This window comes from Astyanax mexicanus, chromosome 1 (genome assembly GCF_023375975.1).
Source record: "Astyanax mexicanus isolate ESR-SI-001 chromosome 1, AstMex3_surface, whole genome shotgun sequence".
Taxonomy (NCBI): Eukaryota; Metazoa; Chordata; class Actinopteri; order Characiformes; family Acestrorhamphidae; genus Astyanax; species Astyanax mexicanus.
The window spans coordinates 130,970,137-130,985,141 of NC_064408.1; the positions used below are offsets into that span (position 1 = coordinate 130,970,137).

General features: G+C 43.7%; 1 protein-coding gene across 1 annotated transcript in view; it reads right to left on the reverse strand.

Annotated features, from left to right (window-relative positions):
* Positions 1-906: 906 nt before the first annotated feature.
* The window catches only part of LOC111196442 (NACHT, LRR and PYD domains-containing protein 12-like), a 167,197-nt gene continuing 153,098 nt past the window's right edge, over positions 907-15,005 (reverse strand). The window contains exon 8 of the mRNA XM_049479605.1: positions 907-2,117. Coding sequence (XP_049335562.1) covers positions 1,405-2,117 — 713 coding nt within the window. The 3' untranslated portion in view covers positions 907-1,404. The remainder of the gene's footprint in view (positions 2,118-15,005) is intronic.

A 15,005-nucleotide genomic window follows, 5' to 3' on the forward strand; every position in this document is an offset into this window, starting at 1 on the left:
GAAAACACGCTTGAATAGGATTTCTCTGAATTGCGGATAAGTGAAATATGCCTTTCCCTATTGGAAATAATGTAATAGTTCTTTTATTCATTATGAATATTTCGGTTCATATTTAACTACAGTTAATTCTGTTTGAATGATTTAAAGTTCATCTGTTACAATATACAATTTAAGGTGATTACATGTATATGTAAAAACACTTTTTCACTGCATTTTCTTTATTTTCATGATTATTTACATTGTAGATTCTCACTGAAGCATCAAAACTGTGAATGAACACACGTGGAGTTTTATGTACGTAACAAAAAAAGGTGAAATAACTAAAAACATGTTTTATATTCTAGTTTCTTCAAAATAAAAGCCCCCCTTCACTCTGAATACTGCTTTGCACACTCTTGGCATTATTCTCTTAATGAGCTTCAAGAGGTGGCCACCTGAAATGAAAAGTTCTCCAACAGTCTTGAAGGAAGGAAGGAGTTCCCAGAGGTGTTTATTAGCACTTGTTGCTCCTTTGTCTTCTTCAGTCTGTGCTCCAGCTCACCCCAAACCATCTGGATTGGGTTCAGGTCCGGTGACTGTGGAGGTTCAGCTCATTTTTTATTAAGTACATAAAACTCCACATGTGTTCATTCATAGTTTTGATGCTTCAGTGAGAATCTACAATGTAAATGTAAAAAGCCGGCCAGAAGAAATGACGCCCCCAGGAACAGTCAGAGGAACAGTGGTGCAAAAATGAACCCGTGAAGGGTACTCCACACAAAACATCACCAAACACCTGCCCGATTCCCAGAACAGTGGAATAATCTTATCATTATTTTTATAGAAGTATTTTAAATTGTGTAAATATTTAAACTGACATGAATTTCAGCAGAGCAGTAAATAAATGAATGAATAAATGTCACAGACTTCAAATTCCCCATCTTTTTATTTCAGAAACATATCAGACATCTTTACAATCAGAAATATAACATGAATTATACAATTTATTAAAAGTCTTTCCACTGTAAATCTACTTCTCAATACCGTGAGCGTTTATACTTGTGCGAAGGCGTGTCTGCGTCGCGTCAAAGAAGGCGAATAATCAGCGTTAATTTATACCCCGTTATTTTCCATTAATTAATCACATAAAAAATATGCATTAAAACATTGGCGCTTATTAATCGCATTCCTTGATGTCCTTTAATCCAGATATGTAACTAAGCGACAAAGACAGCAGCCGCTGTGATTGGTCCCCTGACACATATAGACACATACACACACACGCAGACACTATGCACACGCACACACTATACACACACACTATACACACACACACTATACACACACACACTATACACAAACACACTATAAACACACACACACACACACACTATACAAACACACACACACTATACACACACAGGGTTATTCTATTTTACACAGAGTCACTCTGGAGCCAACATTTTTAACCAAAAACAAACTATTAAACCCAATCCCTGCATAGAGGGGTTGAGTAAAGGTGGTGTAGAATGTGTGTAAATGTGTGAGAGTGTGTGAGTGTGTATCAGAGGAGACTCTGTAGAAGGACAGAGTGCCGGAGGGACAGTCCACATACACTCCTACTCTCCTACAGTCGGAGGGAGGAGTGGAGAGAACAGTTCTGTTATTATTGTGAAGAACAGAGTATCTGTAATCAGAGCAGATCAGATTCCAGGAGTTTATATTCTCTCCAAACCGACAGTCTGATCTTCCTCCTTTCCTGCTGATGGTTTTATAACTCAGAGCTACATCAACTCCTCCTCCTCCTCCATCTCTCCACTCAGCCTCCCAGTAACAGCGTCCAGTATCACCAGTTACACCAGTATCACCAGTTACACCAGTTACACCAGTTACACCAGTATCACCAGTATCACCAGTTACACCAGTTACACCAGTTACACCAGTATCACCAGTAACACCAGTATCACCAGTTACACCAGTTACTCTCTCTCTACTCAGAACCTGCGGATAATAATCAAATCTCTCTGGATGATCAGGATACGACTGCAGCTCCTTTCTCCTCTCCACCCTCCTGTTCTCCTCACTCAGAGAGAGACCAGGGTTTACTGTGTTTAGATCCAGTGTGAAATCACAGCCGTCTGAAAACAAGAACACACACATTACACACACATTACACACACATTACACACACACTACACACACTACACACACATTACACACATTACACACACACACACTACACACACACACTACACACACATTACACACACATTACACACACTACACACACTACACACACATTACACACACATTACACACACTACACACACATTACACACACATTACACACACACATCACACACACTACACACACACACACACACTACACACATTACACACACACTACACACATTACACACACACACTACACACATTACACACACACACTACACACATTACACACACATTACACACACACTACACACATTACACACACACTACACACATTACACACACACTACACACACACTACACACATTACACACACACTAGTGTAGTGTGTGTATGTGAGTGTGTAGTGTGTGTATGTGAGTGTGTAATGTGTGTAGTGTGTGTATGTGAGTGTGTAGTGTGTGTATGTGAGTGTGTGTAGTGTGTGTATGTGAGTGTGTAGTGTGTGTAGTGTGTGTTTGTGAGTGTGTAGTATGTGTATGTGAGTGTGTAGTGTGTGTATGTGAGTGTGTAGTGTGTGTGGTGTGTGTATGTGAGTGTGTAGTATGTGTATGTGAGTGTGTAGTGTGTGTAGGTGAGTGTGTAGTGTGTATGTGAGTGTGTGTATGTGAGTGTGTAGTGTGTGTAGAGTGTGTAGTGTGTGTATGTGAGTGTGTAGTGTGTGTATGTGAGTGTGTGTAGTGTGTGTAGGTGAGTGTGTAGTGTGTGTATGTGAGTGTGTAGTGTGTGTAGTGTGTGTATTTGAGTGTGTAGTGTGTATGTGAGTGTGTGTATGTGAGTGTGTAGTGTGTGTAGGTGAGTGTGTAGTGTGTGTATGTGAGTGTGTAGTGTGTGTAGTGTGTATATGTGAGTGTGTAGTGTGTGTATGTGAGTGTGTAGTGTGTGTATGTGAGTGTGTGTAGTGTGTGTATGTGAGTGTGTAGTGTGTGTATGTAGAGTGTGTAGTGTGTGTATGTGAGTGTGTAGTGTGTGTAGTGTGTGTATGTGTGTGTGTAGTGTGTATGTGAGTGTGTAGTGTGTGTATGTGAGTGTGTAGTGTGTTTGTAGTGTGTGTATGTGAGTGTGTAGTGTGTGTGTAGTGTGTGTATGTGTGTGTATGTGAGTGTGTAGTGTGTGTGTAGTGTGTGTATGTGAGTGTGTAGTGTGTGTATGTGAGTGTGTAGTGTGTGTATTTGAGTGTGTAGTGTGTATGTGAGTGTGTAGTGTGTGTAGGTGAGAGTGTAGTGTGTGTATGTGAGTGTGTAGTGTGTAGAGTGTGTAGTGTGTAGAGTGTGTAGTGTGTGTATGTGAGTGTTTAGTGTGTGTAGAGTGTGTATGTGAGTGTGTAGTGTGTGTATGTGAGTGTGTGTAGTGTGTGTAGGTGAGTGTGTAGTGTGTGTATGTGAGTGTGTAGTGTGTGTATTTGAGTGTGTAGTGTGTATGTGAGTGTGTGTATGTGAGTGTGTAGGTGAGTGTGTAGTGTGTGTATGTGAGTGTGTAGTGTGTGTATGTGAGTGTGTGTAGTGTGTGTATGTGAGTGTGTAGTGTGTGTATGTAGAGTGTGTAGTGTGTGTATGTGAGTGTGTAGTGTGTGTATGTAGAGTGTGTAGTGTGTGTATGTGAGTGTGTAGTGTGTGTGTAGTGTGTGTATGTGAGTGTGTAGTGTGTGTAGTGTGTGTATTTTAGTGTGTAGTGTGTATGTGAGTGTGTGTATGTGAGTGTGTAGTGTGTATAGGTGAGTGTGTAGTGTGTGTATGTGAGTTTGTAGTGTGTAGAGTGTGTATGTGAGTGTGTAGTGTGTGTAGAGTGTGTAGTGTGTGTATGTGAGTGTGTGTATGTGAGTGTGTAGTGTGTGTATGTGAGTGTGTAGTGTGTGTAGTGTGTGTATGTGAGTGTGTAGTGTGTGTATGTGAGTGTGTAGTGTGTGTATGTAGAGTGTGTAGTGTGTGTAGGTGAGTGTGTAGTGTGTGTATGTGAGTGTGTAGTGTGTAGAGTGTGTATGTGAGTGTGTAGTGTGTGTAGAGTGTGTAGTGTGTGTATGTGAGTGTGTAGTGTGTGTATGTGAGTGTGTGTAGTGTGTGTAGGTGAGTGTGTAGTGTGTGTATGTGAGTGTGTAGTGTGTGTAGTGTGTGTATTTGAGTGTGTAGTGTGTATGTGAGTGTGTGTATGTGAGTGTGTAGTGTGTGTAGGTGAGTGTGTAGTGTGTGTATGTGAGTGTGTAGTGTGTGTAGTGTGTAGAGTGTGTATGTGAGTGTGTGTATGTGAGTGTGTAGTGTGTGTATGTGAGTGTGTGTAGTGTGTGTATGTGAGTGTGTAGTGTGTGTATGTAGAGTGTGTAGTGTGTGTATGTGAGTGTGTAGTGTGTGTAGTGTGTGTATGTGTGTGTGTAGTGTGTATGTGAGTGTGTAGTGTGTGTATGTGAGTGTGTAGTGTGTTTGTAGTGTGTGTATGTGAGTGTGTAGTGTGTGTGTAGTGTGTGTATGTGTGTGTATGTGAGTGTGTAGTGTGTGTGTAGTGTGTGTATGTGAGTGTGTAGTGTGTGTATGTGAGTGTGTAGTGTGTGTATTTGAGTGTGTAGTGTGTATGTGAGTGTGTAGTGTGTGTAGGTGAGAGTGTAGTGTGTGTATGTGAGTGTGTAGTGTGTAGAGTGTGTAGTGTGTAGAGTGTGTAGTGTGTGTATGTGAGTGTTTAGTGTGTGTAGAGTGTGTATGTGAGTGTGTAGTGTGTGTATGTGAGTGTGTGTAGTGTGTGTAGGTGAGTGTGTAGTGTGTGTATGTGAGTGTGTAGTGTGTGTATTTGAGTGTGTAGTGTGTATGTGAGTGTGTGTATGTGAGTGTGTAGGTGAGTGTGTAGTGTGTGTATGTGAGTGTGTAGTGTGTGTATGTGAGTGTGTGTAGTGTGTGTATGTGAGTGTGTAGTGTGTGTATGTAGAGTGTGTAGTGTGTGTATGTGAGTGTGTAGTGTGTGTATGTAGAGTGTGTAGTGTGTGTATGTGAGTGTGTAGTGTGTGTGTAGTGTGTGTATGTGTGTGTGTAGTGTGTATGTGAGTGTGTAGTGTGTGTATGTGTGTAGTGTGTTTGTAGTGTGTGTATGTGAGTGTGTAGTGTGTGTGTGTATGTGTGTGTATGTGAGTGTGTAGTGTGTGTGTGTAGTGTTTGTATAGTGTGTGTAGTGTGTGTGTGTAGTGTGTGTATGTGAGTGTGTAGTGTGTGTGTAGTGTGTGTAGTGTGTGTGTGTATGTGAGTGTGTAGTGTGTATGTGAGTGTGTAGTGTGTGTAGTGTGTGTATGTGATTGTATGTGAGTGTGTAGTGTGTGTGTAGTGTGTGTAGTGTGTGTGTAGTGTGTGTGTAGTGTGTGTAGTGTGTGTAGTGTGTGTGTAGTGTGTGTATGTGTGTGTGTAGTGTGTATGTGAGTGTGTAGTGTGTGTAGTGTGTGTATGTGATTGTATGTGAGTGTGTAGTGTGTGTGTAGTGTGTGTAGTGTGTAGTGTGTGTAGTGTGTGTAGTGTGTGTGTAGTGTGTGTAGTGTGTGTAGTGTGTGTGTAGTGTGTGTGTAGTGTGTGTAGTGTGTGTAGTGTGTGTGTGTGTAGTGTGTAGTGTGTAGTGTGTGTATGTAGTGTGTGTAGTGTGTGTAATGTGTGTACTAGGGCTGCACGATATGTAAAATGTTACATTGTATTGTTTTAGTTTTCTGAGATGTATATTGTGATATTACACAATGCAGGACCCGTGATGTCACAGGCCCCGCCCCCACCCGCACGCTGTCTCACCACAGAGACCCGGACCGTTTCCCAATACACAAGAACACAAGTCTGGACTCCTGTACTTGGTGAGTACGGACTTGGGAAGTTGGGATGGCGAGTGTGTACTCCGAGGACGGGAGGAGCTGAAAACACAGGAGCACATTTTCACCTAGCCGCTTTCTTAACAAATAAACACATATCTGAAGTCTAAAGCCCTACATTCTCCCTAAAAATAACTTCAAACATTATTTTACCACACAGCAGTACTGTTTTAAAAACATACAGGTGCTTCTCCTCCTGCATTACACTGATACTGCTGAGAGGTGCATTCTGGGATATCGGGCTGTGACAAGTTCACACAAGTCACCTTCCATGCATCCTCTATGAAGTGGGAGGAGCAAGAACACATCCGGGTATTAGTTGTGTGCTTGGCTAACTGTGATCTTCTGAATTGGAACAGTTCTTGGGCTGCAACTGATGACGTTTCCCGAGTCCACAAGAACACAAGTACTGACAAGAACCGGACCGACCGAGAGCTGAGTCAGCGCTTTAGAGTCAGCTAATCACTCAAAACCCGAGAAAAACAGCAGAACAGCCATAACTAAGCATTTAAATGGCCTTTTAAAAGGTAAATAAGAGCGTTTATTTTTCTGGGATTAAAAGCATGAATTCAGCTTTAACTGGAAATATCTGCACTGCTAAACTGTGCGGAACTGAGGTGCACAGCTTTATACTCGCTGTCTCAGGCCGTTACAGGGTTCATACGCTTTTCAACTAAAACATTTCCACGACTTTTCTAAACGTTTTGTTGGAATTTAAACATGTACAAAAATACACTAGTGTATGAAGATCTGCCAGAGACAAAGAATTCTTGGTGTACAGACACAGCTGTCACAAAGCAGCAGAGACGGCCGAGTGAGTAAACAAAGCTGACCTATGACCTAGGTGATCTAACTATGGAGAAACAACATGGTCAGTCCTTATAAGGAAAAAAACAAAAGAGTCTGTCCTAACGTAGAAGTAGAGTCAAAAGGTAAAGATAGATTTGTGCATTCAAATCACCAGGTATGTACGTACTATGCTGTACAAGATTGTATAAATGTTCCTGGTCCGAGGAGACGAGTTAGTTGGTAACAGACGGTCAGGGGTTACGTGCTCACTGCAATAAAGCCTGCATCTCTTTGTTCCTGAAGTCTGCTTACTTTTTGTTCGGTAAAGACTAGTTTTTGAGATACCTACTGTTGGAAAGAAGGAAAACAAAAAAACAACAGTTTTTGGTGGCCCGTACAGGGACCCAATCCAGCTCCGGCGTGACTGCAGCATCACCGGGGAGGAGGTCTTAGTCTGTGTCGACTGTGTATCTGTGTGGCTGAACTGAATAAACTTCTTTGAAAAAACAGACAAAACATATGTAAAGTGAGTAAATGTTAAATGACAAATCTCCACATGGGGTGAGCTAATGTGTCATAGTAAGATTCCTAAAATAAGCAATCACAGAGTCTCAAAGTAAGTAAAGTAAGTCTTCAATAAGAAAATCCTTATTTACAACTCCAAAATTCAGAATGTTTTCTGCGTACTCTGAGGTTAAATGGTAAAGGTTGAGAATTTTAAGTAAGACAGGATAAAATAATTACTCCTAAACTAATAAAAATAACCGTACACTTATAATAATTAGTAAAAATTCTGATTAGAGAAGAATAAAGTAAAACCTGGTAAACTTCAGTCCCTTGCAGTGTCTGTGTGAGTGCAATGAGTGTAAATGTGCTTGATTGTGAAAGGGGCTGGCCACCTCCTGTTCAGTTGTCAGCTGTGTGTTTATTTATGTTACCTGTTGTCTGTCTGCGAGAGGTTTTAGTCCAACGTGCTCAAAACCTCAGTCTTCCATGTTTATAACAGCCAACCAAAATGATATAAGAAGACAATAGATAAATGAATAGGCTATAGATAGGTGTTAATTAAAATAAAATGAAAAGATATAGAAATAAACTATTCAACTCATGCTCATCGAATAAAGACTAAGTTGAGCTTAATTCAACAGTTGCCTTTAAGACAGTTTATTTGAATTGAACTAGTATTGACTCATAAGGTTTGGTGTTGAGTGTCCATAAATATCTTTAAAAAAATGATCAACACTTGAGGGTGTACAAGAGACCAGTGATCTTCTAGGGATTTCTCATACGTCAGGATCGAACAGTAGGCGGCCGCTGATAATCGAGAATGAGCGATTCCGAACACATTCGGTCACTCTACTGACATATGAGATCTCTGGAAGTTACGGTAATGAATTTACCATCTTGAGTGCAACAACAGAAGAAAATAAGTACCTAAAACCATTAAGGGAAATAAGCATAAAATGAAGAATTAATATTGTGAAAAGAAGAAGATAAGAAGTTAATATAAAGTAAGGGAATATGATCAGGATAAATCTAGAAAACCCAGGTAAAATGCAAATCCAATCAAAAGAAACTGAAATTAAAATAAAAAGTAATAAGTTTGGCCTTAAAAAAACAGATAAAAATATGTATGTATATAAATGTACGAGAAGCATAGCAATACAAGTAGAATACAGTTCTAAATTGGGGTGCCAGTGGGTTCATTAACCAAGTCTTAATTTACAGTTACTAACCATGATGAATGATGATGTATTGTAAACTGGGTGTTAAAACACTCACAGAGCACAATCTACAGACAGGTCATATATGGTTCTAATTGCCCACATGATGATCTGATAGGGTAATTGACTTAAATTAAAGTGTTTTAACAAATCGATTTATTCATGCTGTTGCTATTTATGTAATCCCATTATATGCCACGTGGACATTTGTTTTTACTTTGAAGATCATACAATTAAGAATTCATTTGGTATTGGAATAGTATGCAAACTATGAACATGACTACCCTGAATATCTGCTGTATACTAACTAACCACAATATGGTTGGTGAGTGCACAGTAGATCCATCGTAATCGCATATTTTGTAAGGATTGAAGACTCTAGTGAGGCATAGTATGAAAACAACAAATCATAGAAAAGATCCTTTTCAGTGTGCATACACACATAATCAGAGTAGTCATACTGCTTTATTCAGTATTGAAATATCTTGATAAACCACACACATATGCAAGAGCATTTTTAATATATAAAAATAGTGTTACCCATCACCACGGGGTCATTAAGCATTTAGATTAAGAAAAGGGGGGGTCAATAACGAACGACACACACACACACACATACTCATACACAATCAAGAACACAGACACATTCACTCACACACACCCTTTGTCACGCCTGACTGTAAACAGGCAGAGAGAAAATAAGAGACACTGCTGGGATGTAGAACGAAGCAGTAAAATTTATTGAAATAAACAACAAAATAAACAATATAAAAGAGGACTAGAGCAACACACTAAAGTAGGGCAAAACTGAAAACAAATATAAACACTGACAAAGTAAACGGGACTGGGCCAAAAGAAACAGGGACTAAGGAATAAGTGGAACGGCCAAAACAATAAAACCAGGAAGTAGTAAGGGGAATGGGGAAAAACAAAGGGAGCACTAGACTACAAAATAGCAAACAGAAAACTACTAAGCAGAGCTTAGGAAAATGGCTAGACTAAGAAAGTAAACAGGGCAAACAAACAAAACAAGAAATAAAACAGGGATACTTAGGCCGGGAGGAGTCCAAGGGAAAACAGGCTTGGGAGATAGAACGCTTTGTAGAGTAGCAAACAGGCTGGAACCACAAGGAAACACAGACCATGAGAGCGACCAATACTCGGAAACAGCAGAGAGGAGCAGCGTGCTTATAAGCAACTCTGCCCAGGTGAAGCTGATCTCTAATCAGGGCTGGATGACTGCATGAGCGTGCCCTGATTAGAGGAAGTCCATATATGGGCATGGAGTGCCTCTCAGAGTGTGTGTGCGTGTGTGTGTGTGTATGTGTGTGTGTGTGTGTGCTCTAATTAGGGGAAGTCCTTATTTGGGCATAGGGTGCTTGGCTTGGCTGGACGGGCCTGACAGTACCCCCCCCCCCGAGGCGGCCGGGAGGACCCCCGGACGGGTCGGCCCGGACGATGGCCGACGGAAGCAGAGACAGGCCCGAGGGTAGGAGGCGCGTAGGGACCAGTGGAGCTGGGTGTAGAGCCCCGCGAGCGCGGGCCAGACCGTCTGGGAAGGGATCGGGCTCCCCGAGGGCGACCACGGGGCCTGGGAGCCGGCCGGTCTGGGTTTCGAACATGGAAGTCACGGAGGAGGTCAGGGTCAAGGACTTGGGAGGCCGGCACCCAGGAGCGTTCTTCGGGACCATAGCCTTCCCAGTCAAGAAGGTACTGCAGCCCACCCCCACGCCGCCGGGAGTCCAGCACCTCTTTCACCTTGTAGGCCGGGGCTCCCTCCACCTCCAGGGGCTCTGGAGGGGTAGCGCTAGGCGTGGCCTCGTCCAGCGGACCTGGGACAACAGGTTTGAGCAGTGAGACATGAAAGCTGTTGTGAACCCTTGAGTATCGGGGTAATTGAAGCTTATAACACACATTATTGATTTTACTGAGAATGGGGTAAGGACCGGAGCACTTAACTTGGAGCTTCATTGAGGTCTTGTCTCCGGTCCTCAGGTCCCTTTTGGCCAGCCAAACTCGGTCCCCTGGTTTGTAGTCTGGATCCGGTCCCCGTCGACGATCAGACTGGGCCTTGTAGCGTCGCAGGAAAGCCTGAATGTGTTGGTGGGTGGATGACCAGACCTCTTCACAGCGCCGCATCCAGTCGTCGACAGCGGGTACAGGGGTCTCCACAGCAGTCCAGGGGGCTAGAGGAGGCTGGTAGCCAAGATAGACCTGGTAAGGGGTCAGACCTGTGGTGGTGCATCGCAGGGAGTTCTGGGCCATCTCGGCCCAGACCAGGAACTTGGACCAATCCTCTGGATTCTGGTGACAATATGAGCGCAGGAATCTCCCTAGTTCTTGGTTAGTGCGCTCACACTGGCCATTGCTCTGGGGATGATAACCTGACGTAAGGCTGACACTCACCCCCAAATGTTGACAGAAAGCCCTCCAGACTCCGGATATAAACTGGGGTCCACGGTCGGATACGATATCCTCAGGAGTGCCAAAGTTTCTAAACACTTGGTCGACTAGGGCTTGGGCAGTTTGAAGGGCGGACGGCATACAAGGAAACGGTACAAAGCGAACCCCCCTTGAGAAACGATCGACAATAGTCAGGATTGTGTTATAGCCCTGGGAGCTGGGGAGATCGGTTACGTAATCTACCGCAAGATGGGTCCAAGGGCGTTCTGGAATGGGAAGTGGCATGAGCTTGCCTGCGGGTAGAGTCTTTGGGGTTTTACATTTTGCACAGACGCTACAAGATGACACTACCTTATGAATATCAGCCCTCATACCCTCCCACCAGTACTTTTGAGAGAGAAGGTGATAGGTCCTCCTCTCTCCTGGGTGACCTGATGAGGGTGAAGTGTGAGCCCAAATGATTAGCTGGACCCGAAAGGGGACAGGGACATAGGTCCTACCCTGGGGACATGCTTGGGGAATAGTGACATCCTTAAGGGCCTGGGAAAGTTCAGTGTCCAGGTCCCACTGGATAGCCTGTATGCTAACGCTGGTGGGCAGGATGGGCGCTGAACTAGAGGGAACAGGGCAGTCTTTCTGGAAGACTCGAGACAGGGCATCTGCCTTAGTGTTCTTGGACCCTGGTCTATAGGTTATAGAAAAAGAAAAACGTGAAAAGAAAAGGGACCAACGGGCTTGACGAGAGTTGACAATCTTGGAGTTTCTGAGGTGTTCCAAATTCTTGTGATCGGTAATAACTTGAAAGGGGACGACGGCACCCTCTAGCCAGTGCCGCCACTCACCCAAGGCCAATTTCACGGCTAGAAGCTCACGGTCTCCTATGCCGTAATTTTGTTCGGCTGCACTTAACTTGCGTGAAAAAAAGGCCACTGGGTAGAGTCTGTCCCCCTCCCCATGCCGCTGGGAAAGCACAGCCCCTGGGAACTATTGATTCGTTCCATATCCGGTTCTAGAGTGAACGCTGGCGCGACTTGCTGCCGCTGCTCGCCCGGAATTTTAATATTTGTATTTTTTTAAGCTGTCCTACGGTCTTTGGTCCTGCGACCTAGGACAAAAGAATGATACACAAGATCTCATCTGGCAGACTTTACATCTGTTTTTGAAAATTAGTCTACACTTCTGTGTAGTTATACGGACAGCTTCTGAGCCTTACCTGCCTCTGCGCACCTGATCAAGCTACCTGAGTCCTCGATCACAATGTTGACCGGCATGACCCACATCTGGTCCGTGCTTCTGTGGCTTCTCCTGGCATTTGTTCACCAACCCGCGACGGGCTTGCTTCAGTACTCCGCTGCTGAACTCCTCCGGCTGCGGTACCAACTGTCTGATCCTCCGTTGGCTGCACTACTCCTCCATTCGGATGCAGCTTTCCTTCCCCGCCGGAGATACATCCACCGCGGATCTCGCAGAAACTTCCACGAGGACTCAACGAAAGAAATAAAATCCATCTGGTCCACTTCTCGCCGTCCATCTCGCAACTACAGCCGGGCTGTTGACCACAATGTGCTAGCCTGCTTAGCCCGGTCGGCTAACACCCCCGGCAAACCAGACAACTCCACTGTCAACTTCGGTCTTCTTAACATTCGCTCACTCACAAGCAAGGGACATCTCATCCAGGATCTCCTCATCGACCGTAAGCTTGACTTTCTCTGTTTAACTGAGACCTGGCAACAACCAAATGACTTTGTACAACTTAACGAATGCACTCCTCCGGGGTTTGTTTACATCTGCCAACCTCGTGACACCGGCCGGAGGGGGGGAGGTCTCGCGATAATTCACCGCGAGAAGTGTAAAGTCTCGCCGGTGTCTGTGCCTACCTTCTCCTCCTTTGAATCAACAGTGTGTCAATTGTCTGGACCTATTCCCACTATCATTACAACTGTCTATCGTCCCCCAAAACAAAACAACCACTTTCTCAATGATTTTGCTGCTCTGCTTACTCATCTCTCCACCCTCTCACCAAATAATATAGTACTGGGAGATTTCAATATTCATATGGACAATATCAATAACCCTCTTACCAAAGACTTTACATCTTGTCTTGACAGTTTTGGATTCCAGCAGCACACAGATGCTCCCACTCACACTAAAGGTCACATTTTGGACTTGATTTGCTGCTCTGGTGTCTCACCTTCCTACCTTACAACAGATTATCTCCCTATAACTGACCATTTCCTGCTCTCATTCTCTATTAATCTCCCTCTCTCCATCTCTAAGCCCCCCCGTCTCATTTCTTTCCGTAACATTAAGAACATTAATTTAGATTCTCTTTCCTCATCTATTCACCACCTCACAAACACTCTCAACTCAACTACCCTTGAAGAGCTGATATCACACTATAATACTGGACTCCACCACATACTCAACTCTCTCGCTCCGCTAAAAACCAGGTCTGTTTCCTTTTCTCAGTCTGCCCCCTGGTTCACGCCCGAACTTCGGCTCATGAAAGCCAAAGGACGGCAACTTGAGCGGCTCTGTAAGAAAACTGGTCTAACTATTCACAAGGACATTTACAAAAATCATATGCTACACTATAAGGACTGCATCACCGCATCCAAATCCAACTACTACACTAGTCTAATCTGTTCCAATGAAGGTAACAAGTCACTATTTTCATTATATAAGAATATCACCCAAGCCCCAGACTCTCTGCCATCTCACCTCTGCTCAACTGCTTTCTGTAACTCCCTCATGTCATTTTTCAATGAAAAAATTCTGAACATTCATAAACATCTCACTTCACAACCTACGCTTGGCATATTTCCTGAACTTTCCCCCCCTGTCCACTCTTTTTCCTCGTTTCAGCTTCCCTCAAATTCGGAAATTTCAGATCTCATCCGTAAATCTAAACCATCCACCTGTCAGCTAGACCCTCTCCCTACAGGCCTGGTCAAAGCCTGCCTCCCTTCCTTGCTCCCTCTAATTTCCGCTATTATCCATTCTTCTCTCTCCACTGGAACTGTTCCTGCGTCATTTAAAACTGCTGCAATAACCCCAATCTTAAAAAAATCTGGTGCTGACCCCACAAATTTTAATAACCTACGGCCAATCTCTAATCTACCCTTTATCTCAAAAATCCTTGAGAAAACAGTAGCAGCTCAACTACATACTTATCTGTCTTGCAACAACCTGTATGAACAGTTCCAATCTGGATTTCGCCCTCTCCACAGTACAGAAACCGCGCTCATAAAAATCACTAATGACCTCCTCATGGCAGCTGATTCTGGTTTACTCTCCATCCTCATCCTCCTTGACCTTAGTGCAGCATTTGACACCATCTGTCACACCACACTCCTCAATAGACTAGTTTCCATTGGTATCACTCAGACTCCTTTAAATTGGTTTAAATCATACCTCACCTCTCGCACTCAGTTCATTCAGCTCAAAACTTTTACTTCTCTGCCTTCTCCTGTCACTTCAGGTGTGCCCCAGGGCTCTGTCCTGGGGCCCCTCCTATTCATCATTTATCTCCTTCCCCTTGGAAATATCTTCCGCAAATACAACATCCATTTCCACTGTTATGCGGACGACTCCCAGCTCTACCTTGCCACCAAACCCAATTCAAATCTTCCACCCTCCTACCTTACTGACTGTTTGTCTGAAATAAAACTATGGTTCAATTCAAATCTACTAAAACTTAACAGTGATAAAACTGAGGTTCTCCTCGTAGGCACAAAATCAATACTATCCAAAACCAACAGTCTGTCTCTTAACATTGACAACTGTTCCGTCTCCCCCTCCCCACAGGTAAAGAGTCTGGGTGTCATCCTGGACAGTACTCTCTCATTTCAATCACACATCAACAACATTACCCGGTCTGCGTACTTCCACCTCCGCAATATAAACCGTCTTCGCCCTTCTCTTACTCCTCATGCCACTGCCATTCTTGTACACAGCCTTGTCACCTCTCGATTAGACTTTTGCAACTCTCTTCTCTTTGGTCTCACCAATAAAACTCTCCATAAGCTTCAACTGGCCCAGAATTCAGCTGCCCG